This window comes from Alexandromys fortis, unplaced genomic scaffold (genome assembly GCF_014885135.2).
Source record: "Alexandromys fortis isolate MF-2015 unplaced genomic scaffold, M_Fortis_MF-2015_v1.1 scaffold_5, whole genome shotgun sequence".
Lineage (NCBI taxonomy): Eukaryota > Metazoa > Chordata > Mammalia > Rodentia > Cricetidae > Alexandromys > Alexandromys fortis.
The window spans coordinates 14,991,978-15,007,069 of record NW_026067924.1 but is presented as its reverse complement, the minus strand read 5'-3'; the positions used below and the strand labels follow the sequence as shown (position 1 = coordinate 15,007,069).

The window sequence follows — 15,092 nt, the reverse complement described above, 5'->3', positions numbered from 1 at the left end:
AGGGGAGGTGGGGGCAAGAGACTCTCTCCGGAGCTCAGAGACCAGCTAGTGTGGCCTATGCAGCGCAGCAGAAGTGAGAGGGACCTTGCCTCAAAGTGGAAGGAGAGACCCAGCTCCAGAATGTTGTCCCTGACCTCCACATGCATGTGGTGGTGCACATGGTCATGCATACATGCATCCACATGCATAATAAGTAAATAAACAGAAGATGTGGCTATAAACAAGACTGGATGGCCCATTGCCTAGAGGAGCGCTGTGTGTTTAGGGGATTGTCTTAGGGTTTCTGCTGCTGTGAAGAGACACCTTGATCAGGGCAACTCCTATAAAGAAAACATTTAATTGAGGGGGTAGCTTACAGTTTCCAAGGTTTAGTCCATTATCACCATGGTAGAGAGCATGGCAGCTGGGAGGATGGTGAGACGTGGTGCTGGAAAAGGAGCTGAGAATTCTACATCTTGGTCCAAATACAACAGGAAGTGAATTGAGACACTGGGTGTGGCTCGAACATATATGAGACCTCAAAGCCCACCTTCACGGTGACACACGTCCTCCAACAAAGGCACACCTCCCAATAGTGCCATTCCCCCGTGAGCTTATGGGGACAATTACATTCAAACTACCAAAGTGTAAAGACTAACTTTTCACTAAAGCTTGAAAGCCTAACTTTTAAAAATTAACTTTTACCATTAGTCATATAGATGTACATAATGTGTAATAATATGTATATGTAATATCATGTAATAAGTCAATATAGAATGTATTCAAGTTACATGTAGTGTTCAGCACACTGAGGTCTTACTGGATAAGAGGTCTTAATAAGTCATACTGAAAGCCCTAATGCATTAAACAAAAATTAATCTGTCATGTGCAATTAATTGGCAGCAGATGGCAAGGACTCGTGCTTTGTTTTGTGCCTTGTCTTTCATCTGCTCTCTGATGTTAACTCAAAAGTGCTTGGTTGGGGCTGGAGAGATGGCTTAGTGGTTAAGAGCACTGGCTGTTCCTCCAGAGGTCCTGAGTTCAATTCCCAGCAACTCCATGGTGGCTCACAACCATCTATAATGAGATCTGGTGCCCTCTTCTGGCCTGCAGATGCACATGCAGACAGAACACTGTATACATAATAAATGAATAATTAAAATAAAAAAAAGCCTTTGGTTGTTCTAAGTATTGCCTAGAAATCTATAACATAATTAAGACTCAAAGAAACAACATTTTCTTCACATAGTAGTTAGCTAAGACATCGTTACAAGGCTGAAGGTGTAGCTCAGTGCCAAAGTGTTTGGTCTAATATGCATGAGGCCCTGGGTCTAATCCCCAAGAACTGTAGCCACAGCATAGCTCCACCATGTTCTCCAGTGGGATGCATAAAGAGGTTAAATTCAAAGCGGTAATCATGTTTACTGTTCCCTGTCCAGGAGAAGACGGGCGGCTGGCGTATGAACAGTTAGACAAATTCCCTCGAGACTGTGTTAAAGTCGGAGGTCGTCATGGAACTGAAGTTGCCACAGCCTTCTAAATTTCACGTTAGCACTGCCTGACTGCTGTCCCCGTGCCTGGCCCTTGTCACGAGGGTGCTGTGATGTGGCCGGAGGGCACCTGGAACTTGTAGAGCGCGGCCGGCAACCTCTAAGTCCAATCGCACTGTGCCGTCTCCTTTTCCTTGGCCCACAGAACAGGGCTGTGGATTACTCACCAGACCACATCACGTTGTATCTGACAGCACTTCAAAGCCCGTCTTACTTCACTGTGGGGTTTGGAAACAGCCATCTTTGCCCCTGTTTGGAAGTTCATCTGTAAGCTTGAACTCTTGAGGCGCTCTTTGGATAAGTATCGTACGCCTTGTCCCTTTTCTGCTGTGTTCTCAGGGGGCACTGGTCCTTGAGCTCCCTACTTTTACTTTGTAAACAAAGCACAAAAAGAAATTTCTTCAGATAAAAGTTTTCTTAGAGAGCCTGACGAAATGATCGGTTCTAAGAGGCTAAGGTTTGGAGCTGAGGCTGCAGCTCCCTTGGCAGAGTGCTTGCCCGGTATGCACGGAGCCTGGGCTCATCTTCAGCACCGCATAGGCTGGATGTGCTACTCACAGGGAGCTCGGTGCTCCGAAACTGGAGGACGTAGGATCAGAAGTTCAAAGTCATCCTCAACTACCTAGGGAGTTCCAGGACAACCTGGGCTACATCAAGCCATGGGGGAGGTGGAACCTAAGTTGTATATCTTAGCTTTTTATAGTTCCTGCTATTCGTTTCATTTTTCCATCCTGAGAATTTCCACATCATCTATCCGTATGGCTTAAAAGATTAATTGAAAAGTACTGCTTCCTTAAGATTGTACCTATCCTACTGGGAATAAACAGAAGCCTTGAAGCTCAGGCTTGTGTTCTTTAACAAGAGCCGTCTTTAGTGCACTCTTGGTTTTTTTTCTAATTGTTATTTGGTTTTTGTTTTATCTTGAGACAGAGTCTCCCTATTGCAGTACTGACTGGCCTGGAACTCGATATATAGACCAGGCTGACCTTGGACCTGCGGCAATTCTCTAGCCTCTGCCTCCAGAGCTGGAATTTTAGACTCAAGCCACGAGGCCTGGTTCCACATGCGTACTTTTCCCCCCTCAAGACAGATACAAACCCCAGCAGTGTAGATTCAAAAAGACGTGCTGTTCTTTCAGGCGGGAACCTAGACTTTGGATGAGTCCTAACTGGGTAGAATAGTGGGGTACCAGAAGTGGCAAGGAGCCTGGGTAGCGCCTGGCCTTGAGAGATGGAAACTGCTCCAGAGTTTCAACAATGGCTCAGAACCAGGGTGGAGATTCAGCAGCTTACTAAGTGTGGAAGGGGAGGGTAATGCCAAGACATCACAGCAAAATGTGTGAGTGCAATTTAAACTGTATCCTGGATGTGTTTGTATGAAATACCAATTAGATATAGTTTCAAAACATACATTCTAAGTGAGACTTTGAAAAGGGTTCCTTTCATTTTAAAGTCAAGGTTGTTTGCCAGGCTTCTGGCAACATATTCTTTCAACTGTGAAGTTCCACTGTACATATTTGTATATTTGTAAATATTATATATATGCATATACCCTTCATTTTAAACTGTACAGTTATAGTATGTATAGGCTACAGTCTTTGTTAAATGGTTGAAATGTCTCTTTTATAGGAAGTCAAATCACAGCTATTACAGGGATTTTGTTTGGTTTGTTTGGAATTTTAAACTTTGACTATTGCATGGATAATTAATTTCACATCTTTTTATTCACCTCTGTGTTTAGTTTTGGTTGGGGAAGTGCTTTTAGTTTTGTGGTATTTGTATTCATCACTCTTTCAATCATGTAAGTCAAAATAAAAATTATTTTTAATTACTCATCTAATGTAGAATCTGATATATATTTTTAATTTTTATGTATTATTATGTATGTGCATGGGGGCAGAGGAATACTTTGTAGAGTTTGGTTTCTGTCCACCTTTTCTTTTTTTTATTTTTTAAATTTATTTATTTATTATATATACAGTTTTCAGGATACAGTGCCAGATCTCATCACTGATGGTTGTGAGCCACCATGTGGTTGCTGGAAATTGAACTCAGGACCTCTGGAAGAGCAGCTAGTGCTCTTAACCTCTGAGCCATCTCTCCAGCCCCCTCTGTCCACCTTTTCAAAGGCTCCCAGAAGCAAGCTCGGATTATCAGGCTTGTATAGCCAAGGCCTTTACTCACTGAGCCATTCCGTGGTCCTTGTCTGTTTTCCATATTCCCTTCTTGAGGTAGTATTTATACACCACCCCTCATTATCTGCTTGAGTTTATTTTTCTGAAGTGAAAATCCTAAGGAAATTCTGTATTCTGATGTAAGTAGTAGACTAAGTACACAGGAGGAAAGCAACTGTTTAAAACATCTTCCCAGCCACCTTTAATCCCAGCACTTAGGAGGCAGAGGGATCTCTGTGAGTTCAAGGCCAGCCTACAAGAGCTAGTTTCAGGACAGCGAGGGCTGTTACACAGAGAAATCTCATCTCAAAAAGCCAAAATAAATAAGTAAATAAAAATTAAAAACAACAACAACAACCCACAAAACATCTTCCTAACACTCAGGAGGCAGAGGCAGAGGTAGGTGAATCTCTGAGTTTGAGGGCACCATGATATACAGAGTGAGTGTTTGGACTACACAGAGAAGCCCTGTCTCGAAAAAACAACAACAAAAACAGACAAACAAGCCGGGCAATGGTGGCTCGCACCTTTAATCCCAACACTCGGGAGGCAGAGGCAGGCGGATCTCTGTGAGTTCGAGACCAGCCTGGTCTGCAGAGCTAGTTCCAGGACAGGCTCCAAAGCCACAGAGAAACCCTGTCTCAAAAAAACAAAACAAAACAAAAACAAACAAAAAAAAACCCCAAAAACAAAACAAAACAAAACAAAAAACCAGACAAACAAAATAGAAATAAAACTCTTCAGACTGAACCAGCAGCCCTCCCTCCTGCCTTTCCCAAGTGATAAAGATGTTCACCAAAGCCACACTGTATCTGCTCTTGAAACCAGCCATTCAGTAAGTTCTAGGTCTTAACTTGTGAATGTCCTCGCCAGGTCTTTGTCCATTCTGCATTGTTCTGCCCTCTCCTCTGTACTAAGTATAGGGTTGCTGTATATACTTGTGGTTTCTTTTCCCAATTTTTAAAAAGATTTATTCATTTATTTGTGTGTGTGTGTGTGTGTGTGTAAGTATATGCATACATATGTGTTGGGCTTTGCACTCATGCACACACAGAAGCCAGGGTAAGTCAGACGTCCTCTGTCAGTCTCTGCCTATTCCTTTGAGGGTTTGTCTGAATCTGGGGTTTGTATTCATATGTCTAAACTAGAAGCCAGCAAGGCCCAGAAATCTTCCTCTCCCTGCCCCTCCTCGGAACTGGGGTTATGGGCATGTGCAGGATGCCCTGCTAGGATCTGAACTCTGATCCTCACGATTTCACAGGAAGTGCTCTTAATAGCTGAACTATCTCTTCAGCCAGTTCCCTTTCTACCCCACCACACTTTGAGACAAGGTCTTCCTAGCGAAGGATGCCCTTGAACTCGATAATGACCTCAGTGGATGCTTCCACTGAGATTTCAGAAGGGAAGCCTGAAAGCCAGGCTTGTGTAGCCTGCCTGGTCAACATAGCAAGTTCCAGGCCATTCAAGGCTACAGTGAGACTGTCTAACAAACGAACTAGAGACACACAAACAAAGTGAGCCTCAGAGCGTAAGTTCAGTACTTGGTGGACTGACAACAAACATCACTTGTTCTTGTTCTAGTCCTAAAGGGCCTTGAATGCCTGGCCCAGGAACCTCAGTGTTTATTGTTGGGTTCTACCGTATTCCGTTCTGTCTTGTTGCCAGGCGGTACATTCCAGCGCTGCTATCAACTCCAGCCCCGCCTGTGCACCTGAGCACCAATGGCCTTCTACAGGAAGTTGAGGGTCTTTTCTTTTTGTGGTCGGATTTACAAACGGATCTGTCAGTTCTTTGGGAAGCTGTGTAAGCGCGTCAGGTGGCTCGGGAGAACTGTTAAGAGGTTTTTTACACAGACCCAGGTGGTAGAGCAGCCAATCTCTGCAGCTGACTGCATTTTTCACAGAGAGAAAATTGTGGAACTTGGTAACATACTGAAGAATACACATCTATCCCTTGAGAAAAGAGCTTTGGCTGCCCAAAAAATTGGACTACTGGCCTTCACAGGTACTGCTTCGCTGCTGTGCTAACATAGCTGCTTCATAATCTCCTTCTGCTTGTTAGAACAGTGCACTTTAGAAGGGATGATGATGATGATGATGCCCTAGCTGTCCTGAAACTAACTCTGTAGTCTAAGCATTCTGTTTTCAACATCAACCCAAGATCTTTTGAGTTCAATTTTAGATTCCAACAAGGTACTAACTAAAAGGGCATGGGTTAAAGAGTACTTTGGTAGAAATTTCTAGTACCTGGAGCTCTGTTCTTGGACTTCTCTACATCTGTCTGCCTCTGCCTCCTGAGTGCTGGTATGCCACCACTGCCTGGTCTCCATGACTAACTAGTACGGCTAGCTCCGCACTCTGATCTTCAGACAAGCTTTATTTGTTAAAGTATCACCACACTGGTCCTCTTATAATGACTTGGCTTTTCCTCCAGAAAGGGAACATCTAGGGAGCTGAGTCTGCCTCACGTGATCCCCAGCACAAATAGTTCCTTCACAGAGCAGGGGGGATAGCTGAGGTTCCTGCCTCTCTAGTTTTGTTCATTCAATGAATATGGATAAGGACTCTTGTATTTCCCCTCATGGATATCATTCTTTGAAGATTTGACCCCTCAGATTACACCTAAGGAATTTATTTTCCCACTTAAATAAAATTAAAGCACTCAGCCCTTCTAGCCAGAAACTTTTTTTGTCTTGAGAAAGAGTCTCCAGGTGGTCCTTACACTTCCTGTCTTTCTGCCTCTATCAGAGAATATAGCTGGTCCTGGGGATTGAATCCAAGGTCTCATGCATGCTAGGCAAGCACTCTGAGAACTGAGTGAGAACTGATACTCCCAGCCTCAGAACATATTATTTTATTAGGATATGATCAAAAAGATTAAATAAAAATTTATATATTAAAATTCATAAGGGAATGTGAATGGGTTGGACTTCATAGTCATTAGAGCTGTGCGGTCTCGCCTTTTACTAGTATAATTATTAGCTTTCTTTCTCTCTTTTCTTTTTTTTGGGGGGGGGGGATTGAGACAGGGTTTCTCTGTGTAACAGCCCTAGCTGTCCTGGAACTAGATCTAAATCAGGCTGCCCTCATACTCACAGAGATTCACCTACTTCTGCCTCCTGAGTGCTGGGATTAAAGGTATGAGCCACTGCTGCCTGGTTTATTAGCTTTCTTAGTAACTGTTTTTGTTTGTTGGTTGATTGTTTTCTTGAGACAGGCTCTCTCTATTATGTAGCTCTAGCTGTCCTGGAACTTGAATGTAGACTAGGCTGGCCTTGAACTCAAAGAGAACTGCTTCTGCCTCCTAAATGTTGGGATTAAAAATATGTGCCACCATGCCTAGTTCTTCATAAGTATTTTAGGAGTATAAATTCTTATTGATTTTTTTTTCAAATACATTTTTTCTATGTAATAATGCCTTTCTTATTTGAGGAAGGGATTTGAGACGAGAGCCTTATTTTGTAGCCTTGACTGGCCTAGAATCACTGTGTAAATCAGGCTACCCTCAGACCTGCACACTTTCCTGTTTCTGCCTTCCAAACTGGGATTACAGATGTGTACCACTACACTTGGCTGTGTGTAATATACTTTATAAACTATAAAAATAAAATATTTGGTACTTATATTCTTCATCAAAACTCTATCACAAAACCAGGCGTGGTAGCACATGCATTTAATCCCAGTACTTGGGAGGCAGAGGCAGGGGATCTCTGATTTTAAGGCCAGCCTAGTCTACAGAATGTGTTCCAGGATAGCCAGGGATACACAGAGAAACCCTGACTCAAAAAGAAAGAGAAAGAAACTGAAGGAGGGAGGGAAGGAGGGAGGGAGGGAGGGAGGGAGGGAGGGAGGGAGGGAGGGAGGGAGGTAGGAATGAAGGAAGGAAGGAAGGAAGGAAGGAAGGAAGGAAGGAAGGAAGGAAGGAAGGAAGGAAGGAAGGAAAACAGAATCTAGGACTAGGCTGGGTTGATGACCTAAGGGGGAAAAAAACTTATAAGTCAACATTGGTCTTGAATCTGGGAAAGAGTTGAGAGTAAGAAATGTACAAGAAGGGCTGGACAGGTGGCTCAGTGTTTAGGAGGACTGGCTGCTCAGTCAAAGGACCTGGGTTCAATTCCCAGCACCCACATGACAGCTCACAGCTGTCTGAAACCCCAAGATCTGAAACCCTCCCACAGACATACATGCCAATGCACAATTTAAAAAAAAAAAAAGTTAGAACTGTACAAGAACAGCTCAGCAATTCATGACTCCCAAACACTTTTCTTCGTTGCTCAGCCTTCGCTTTCCCTCTGTGCTCTGACCCTCTCGGATTCACAGACTTCCCTCCAGTCCAAAGACAGAACTTTGCTAACCAAACACATCCAGATTATACCACATGGATATCTTCCCACCTCCAACCACACAGTGGAACCAAGGGAGAAGCCTCAGTGGGCAGTGCCCTTCCCTTGCATCCCGCATGACTCCTCAGGTCCTCCATTTCCACAGCGACACAGAAAAGGAAAAGTTAACAAGTCCAAAATGTCACCAACGGCTACCAGAATATGAACCTGGGTCTGGGGGTATAGTGAAGTCCTGAATTCAATCCCCAGAACCAAAATGAACATAATGACAGAGGAAATGGAGGCTGAGGAGGGAGCTCACTCAGTAAAATGCTTACTTTGTAAACGCGAGGACATGAGTTTAAGCCCTAGAATCCACATCAAGAGTTCAAATCCACATTTGAACTGGAGAGGTGGAGGTGGATGGGTTGCCAGTCAGTCAAGGTAGTCTATTTGTAGAGTTCTAGGTCAGAGAGAGACCTGATCACAAAAGTGTTAAAAGTATATAGCCCAGTGTGGTAGCTCACGTCTTTTAATCCCAGATCTGCAGAGACAAGCAGATCTCTTGAGTTGGAGGCCAGCCTGATCTACAAAGTGAGTTCTAGGACAGGCAGGGCTGCACAAAGGGATGATGTCTGAGGCTGTCTCCTAACCTCAAGCATGCACATACATACACACACAAAGAATAACGTATGGGGCCTCTGAAATCTTACCAGCTGTATTTTCTACACACTTGTAGAAATGAAAAATGCCTGTCTTGCAGGAGGCCTGAGTGCTGCCCAGTACGCCGGCGAGTACATGAAAGAAGTCGCTTCCCTGCTGCAGACTGAAAAAGTGATGTCGCCGAAGACAAAGATCCTGCTACTGCAGAGCGTGGCGTGCTGGTGCTACTTAAACCCTGCCAGCCAGAAGCAAGCCAAACAGCTGCAGTTCATTCCCATCTTCATCACTTTCTTTGAGACTCCCTTCCACTCCACCATCAAGCGTGAAGTAAACAGTCACCGCCTCGTGCAGTTTTGGATATGCTATGCCCTCTCGGCCATGACCTGTAACAACTTGGCCATCATGAAGGAGCTGCGGTCTTACGGCTCTCTAAAGTACCACCTGCAGATACTGGCTATGGAGAACTGGTCTGGGTGGTCTGAAAATTTTGCTGAGGTCTTATATTTCCTAATAGGTTTTCACAGGAATTAATTTATTTTCAATCCGGTTACACGATCCAGCTATCTGTGCCATCGCATTACCCAGGGAACTTGCAGTAAAGAGTAAAATCCATGTGTTGGGATTTTGTTGTCTTCTGCAGTGAAAAAGTCTTAGGCTGAGGAGATGGTTCAACGGGGCAGTGATGAGGGAAGACACACTAGGCCAACCTCAGACCTATACACATGCACCACACGCGTACAAACATGTACGCACACAGTTTATATAGACATCCATACAGTGTGTCAACTGTAATCATAAAACCTCTCAACAGTGCCACTGCTTAATAGGAATTTATAGGTATGAGGCTTCTTGAGCTCACACAAGTGTAATCTCTCCCACTAGGAAACAAAGATGTTATATCACCCAGGCTTGTAATCCCAGCTCAGCTAGGTGGAGGCAGGGGAGTCATGAGTTCACAACTAGCGTGGGTAACACAAAGAAACCCATTCTCCTGGGCTTGATGCCAGCCTGCTCTGCAGAGAGAGTTCCTGGACAGCCAGAGCTACATAAAAAAAACAAACCCTATCTCAAAAAACCAAGAGAGAGACCCTATTGTCAAAACATTAATTCATGGTTAGAAAAAGGCTGGCCAAGTATGGTAGAGCAAACATTTAATAACAGCACATAGGAGGCAGACCTCTGTAGTTTGAAGCCAGTCGGTCTTGTCTACATATTGAATAACAGACCAGCCTGAGCTATATAGTGATACCCTGTATTAAAAAAAGAAAAAAAGAAAAGGGTAGGGTAGGGTGTCAGGGAGGGCAGCTGGAACAATGTTTCAGTGTGGATAAAGAGCTTGCCACACACAAGTATACGGACCTGAGTTTGAATCCCCAGAATCCACCTAAAGCTGAACACGGTAGAATGTGCTTGTAATCCAGCATAGTTAATGGCAATATGAGAGGCAGAGACAGGAGAATCTCTGAAGAGACCCTGTCTCAAACAAGGTAGGTGAGGACTGACCCCTAAGACTGTCCTCTGACCTCCACATGTCCCCTGCAGCACTCACACATCAATACTCGCACATACGAACACAAACACATACACACACACACACACACACACACATCATAGACATACACACAAAATTTTTTTTAAATGGAAAACAAAAAGCAATTAGGCCTGGTAGCGCACTCCTGTAATCCCTGGTTTAAAGCCAAATGCTACAAGGTCTTCAGGGATAGAAAGATGGCTTAACAATAAGAGTGCTTCCTACCCTTCCAGAAGACTTGGAAGGTGGAGGCCAGAGGATCAGAGTTCAAGGTCATCCTCCGCTGCTGACTGAGTCTGAGGTCAACCTAAGGTCAACCTGAGGTCAACCCGAACTCCGTGAGATTCTTTCCCACACTCTGCAGCATGCAGCTGCAATTAGATGCAAAGGGCTGCATGCCATCACAGTGTTGAATATTGTTTGTGGGAATATCGGTTTTAGCCTTTACACAAAGGCCAAAGTGATTGCCTTCAATGTCTACCCTTAAACTATGAACATTATTTTCTAATAACTGCTTGAAGCTGATTTAGAACATTTGCTTCATTACTAATTCCTCATAGGGAAAAAAACATGCCCTGGGTTCTCGTCATATCACGTTTACCAGAAATAACAGCACAGGCCTCTACTCTTAGCACTTGGGAAGTAGGATCAGGAGTTCATTGCTTTCCATCTCAACAGCTCAAAGCAATAACGAATATCATACATTTCACATAAATGTATCAAAGATATTTCTAAAAATGAAACTGAAGAGTAATAGTGTGTTGTTATTCCTACACTGTCACCTCTTCATTACTGGACTCTAGTTGTGTTGGTGTGGAATTAGCTGTTGGATTTCTTGGAAGGTCAGAGGAAGAAACCCAGTAGATAGCTATGTTCAATTTCCATATTTAATCAGCGGTGTCAGAAAGCTCTTCTGACTGTGCTCGGGGAACCTTTCCTCTGCAGAAGAAACTATAAGGCCGTGTGGCCACCAAGCCTACTTAAGCTCCAAAAGCTGCCTGTCATGAGGAAGGAGGTAAAATTCCAGTTAAATCTTGCAGCACTATAATGGTAAGCCCCGAATGCCAAACTGGATAACCAGTTTTCAAGTCCTTTTGTTTTCCTTTACTAGCCCTTCTTAAAGCATCTCTCCAGCATTTGGGTTTTCCCCGAACAACTCGGAGATATGGATGAGCTGGAATTAGGGGGCACTTGGCAGGGGTGTGTGTGTGTGTGTGTGTGTGTGTGTGTGTGTGTGTAAACCTAGTGCAGTGAGAAATTCCTGGAATCTATGAGGGTGACCCTAGTGATGTAGGATACTGAGTCTGAACTGAGCATTTTTTGTAGCCAGGTAAGGTTTCAAGTGGTGAGACTGGGTTACATTTGGTTGAGACCTAGGAGGTCCTCTGGAGATCCCTAAACCCAGATGGAGGCAAGGACAGAAGGTCACTCTCTGAAAACTGGTGTTGCCAAGGACACCTTCCATTCAGCTTATTGAATGCAGAGAGGTCAAGCTGGTCCAAGTTTGGAGACTCTATCCCTATTACATTCTAGTCTCTTTGGCATGAAAAGGTACCCCGCAGGGGATGTAAAGAGAAACCTGGACATCAACCCAGCCACAAAATCCTCCATCTACAATCTGTCCAGCCTGAAAGATGTGTTGGGGCCATGGTGGTCCAGAATTTGTAGGAGTGGTCAACCAAAGATGGCTCAGTAGTTAAGAGTACTGATTCTTCTTCCAGAGGACCCAGCACCCACACAGCTGCTAACAACTGTAACTCCTGGAACTGGGGGTAGGGAACTGAACCCAGGTTCTGTGCAAGAGCAGCATGTACTCTTAAGCACTGGATTATCTGTCCAGTCTCAATTTCTTAAAATATATAATATTCTCAAAAATGTTTCCGCTGTCGCAAACTGCTTCTTGCACAGGCATCAAGTTCACCTGGCTTCTCTCTAGCCTCAGCCAGCATCCCTCCCATCACCATCCGGCTGGTGCTCTGCTGTTATGCTGTTATAGCATGTTCACTACTCTGAAATGCCGGCATCCTGCTTCTGCCTCAACCCTGCTATTGCTCAGTTAACTGTGTGCCATTCCCGTGGGTCACGTGATAGGTGGAGTTTGAGGTACACTGAGTCATCTACTACAAGCCAAAAACTGATGATTCAAACTCCATTAATGGATGAATATGCCCTAGGGAGAAGCAATCGGCTCTAGGAGATGGGCTTCTGGGCATATTGGTGGGGGACTGTGTTGTGGCAATAAGACAGAAATACTGGCCTTTCCGGCGGTGACGACCTCCCTACGAGAACATGCCTCTCGCAAAGGATCTCCTTCATCCCTCTCCAGAGGAGGAAAAGAGGAAACACAAGAAAAAGCGCCTGGTGCAGAGCCCCAATTCCTACTTTATGGATGTGAAGTGCCCAGGATGCTATAAAATCACCACGGTCTTTAGCCATGCACAGACGTAGTCCTGTGTGTCGGCTGCTCCACTGTCCTCTGTCAGCCTACAGGCGGGAAAGCAAGACTGACAGAAGGATGCTCCTTCAGGAGGAAGCAGCACTGAAAAGCACCGGATTCGAGATGAGTGGGAACCATCCCAATAAACACATTTTGGATAAAAACAAAAAAAAACAAAAACAAAAAAAAAAGACAGAAATACTGGGGATGGTATGTTGGACCTCATGAGGTCCAGTGTAACTTCCTAAGACTAACTTGAGTTTAATAAGGCCCAGTAAAACTTACTAAGCCTAACTTCAGTTTGGTGAGGCCCAGTATAACTTACTAAACCTAACTTCAGTTTGATGAGGCCCAGTATAACTTCCTGAGCCTAACCTGAGTTTGGAGAGGAGTAACTCAGCACAGCCTGACCTAGGCCTGCCTCTGCCCAGCCACCACTGAGCAGGATATTACTGACCCTTATTCCTCACTCCACCTCACCCCATCCCAAGACTTCCACACACTACCTCAGCCCTATATAAGTTCCTGCCCTGATGCAATAAAATGAGATCCTGCTTCGACAGACTCCCTGCTCAATGTGTGTTTCTCCTGGTCACCACCCTGCTCAGCCCAAGGGAGAGATTGGCAGGAACAGCTCTGCCTCAGCCCCCTATCTGCTGGGAAACCCGGCAATGGTACCTTTCCCTCAATGAGATTCCCCAAGTTAAAGAAAGCATAACAGCAACATGCATTTACCACTCTGCTTTCTGATGTCAGTGAATACATGACCAGCTGCCACAAGCTCCTACAACCTTGACTTCCTTGAAGTGTCAGCCAGAATAAACTTCCTTTCTTAAATCATCTTTGCTGTAGTGGAGAGATGGCTCAGCAGTTAAGAGTACTGATTGCCCTTCCAGAGGACCCAGGTTCAATCCCCAGCACCCACATGGAAGCTCACAACTGTCTGTAACCCCTGTTCCAGGATATATAACACCCTTACACAGATATGTGTGTATGTGTATACACATAAGTTTGTATATATACAAAAACACTGATGCACATAAAGTAAAAATAAAAAATTCTAAAATAAATTATGTTTGCCAGAGAATCTTATCACAACAACAGGCAAAGAAACTGAGCTATCGCTGCTAAAGACAAAGCCTCCCTAAGGTGATCTGCCCGCGCATCACCCAGAAACTTGGACCAATTTCAGATGAGCTGGAAACCCCAGTTCCAGAAGAACCAAGCCTCCCAAAAGTGCAAACACCACAGTAGGTTCCCTGGCATTTGTGGCCATTGCTATCAAGTTACCTGGAAATGTTAGCAGCATTATTTGAACAAATTCCTCTTTGAGTATCAAACCATATAATAGCAACTTGAATTTTAAATCAAATGGAAATAAGTTTGAACAACAAAAAAAAAAAACTACTGTGGGGAAAATGGAATTTTTCTTGGTTTTTTGAAACAAGGTTTCTCTGTGTAGTCCTGATTGTCAAGGGTTAAAAGTGTGTGCCACCACTGCCCAGCAGGAAATGGAAGCTTTACTCCTGCTGGGGAACTGGGCTGATAAACACACCATAAGGACCCATTATCCTATCCAGAGGACTCTGGTGCTCTCTGATAGTTACAAATTTCTTGCCATTCCTTGACCTGTGATTTATCTGGTAAAACCGTAAGTCCAGAGATCTTTGTGGTTTTTTTTCGTTGCTATTGTTTTTTGTTAGGTTGTTTTTTTTTGTTTTTTTTTTTTTTAAGACAAGAGTCTTACTATGTAACTTTAAAGTGGCTATCGTGGAATTCGCTCTGTACACCAGGCTGACCTCAAACTTGGGAGATTCTCCTGCCTCTGCCTCCTGAGTGCTGGGGTTACAGGTGTGTGCCACTACGGAAGGCTGAGTCCACAGAGCTCTTTTGAAGGGATAGTTAGTTAAACAAAATGAAAGGCCCTATGGCAATGTGGTGCTACACCGGCATGCACCGGAATGTACTTCTGAAAGCACTGCAATTAGCAAATTGTTTGTTGTTGTGATTTTTTTGTGTATGTAACAGAATTTCTCTATGTAGCCCTTGTTGTCTTAGAATTCACTTTGCAGACCAGGTTGCCCTCAAACTCAGAGATCCTCCTATGTGCCTCTGTCTCCCTAGTGCTGGGATTAAAGATCCGCGCCACCATGCCTGGTGAGCAGAATAGCTTTTTAGTGCAAGTGCAGCCACTCGCGCTCCAAGGCCCACGCGTGCAGGTCAAGAACAATTAGGGGTCAGTTTTCTCCTAGCACCACGGCCTGCAGGGTCTGAATTCAGGTTGTCAGTCCACTGTTCTAAGACTGCCTGCCGGTCAAGCCTCTCCGACAGTGGCAACATAAGCCTGAGTCTTAGAGAATTGTAAATGGAGACTGCTTGTTCATTCCCTGGCCGCCCAGACCCGAAAAATCACAGAAACTGTATTAATTACAACACTG

The 15,092-nt window shown here is 44.3% G+C and overlaps 2 protein-coding genes and 1 pseudogene across 3 annotated transcripts in view; all 3 read left to right on the top strand.

Moving 5' to 3' along the window:
* Ripor2 (RHO family interacting cell polarization regulator 2) overlaps nucleotides 1–3,429 on the top strand; it is a 111,593-nt gene extending 108,164 nt beyond the window's left edge. Inside the window, exon 22 of one of the 2 annotated variants that reach the window (XM_050142436.1) lies at nucleotides 1,419–3,429. In XM_050142436.1, the coding sequence (XP_049998393.1) occupies nucleotides 1,419–1,519 (101 nt within the window). In that variant the 3' untranslated portion in view covers nucleotides 1,520–3,429. The remainder of the gene's footprint in view (nucleotides 1–1,418) is intronic. The other variant, XM_050142435.1, reaches the window with a different exon arrangement.
* Nucleotides 3,430–5,423: 1,994 nt separating this feature from the next.
* Armh2 (armadillo like helical domain containing 2) lies at nucleotides 5,424–9,266 on the top strand. The gene is made up of 2 exons (XM_050142393.1): nucleotides 5,424–5,706; nucleotides 8,787–9,266. Exons 1-2 carry the CDS (start codon nucleotides 5,424–5,426, stop codon nucleotides 9,215–9,217), a joined length of 714 nt encoding a protein of 237 aa, XP_049998350.1. The 3' UTR covers nucleotides 9,218–9,266.
* A 3,210-nt stretch (nucleotides 9,267–12,476) lies between these two features.
* Nucleotides 12,477–12,835, top strand: LOC126501608 (40S ribosomal protein S27-like; annotated as a pseudogene).
* Nucleotides 12,836–15,092: the final 2,257 nt, after the last annotated feature.

Excerpts from the sequence above, each read along its gene's own strand:
- Armh2 (XM_050142393.1), top strand. The coding sequence starts at position 5,424 with ATGGCCTTCTACAGGAAGTTGAGGGTCTTTTCTTTTTGTGGTCGGATT. Across the intron at positions 5,707-8,786 it reads TGGACTACTGGCCTTCACAG|GAGGCCTGAGTGCTGCCCAG; the intron begins GTACTGCTTCGC and ends CCTGTCTTGCAG.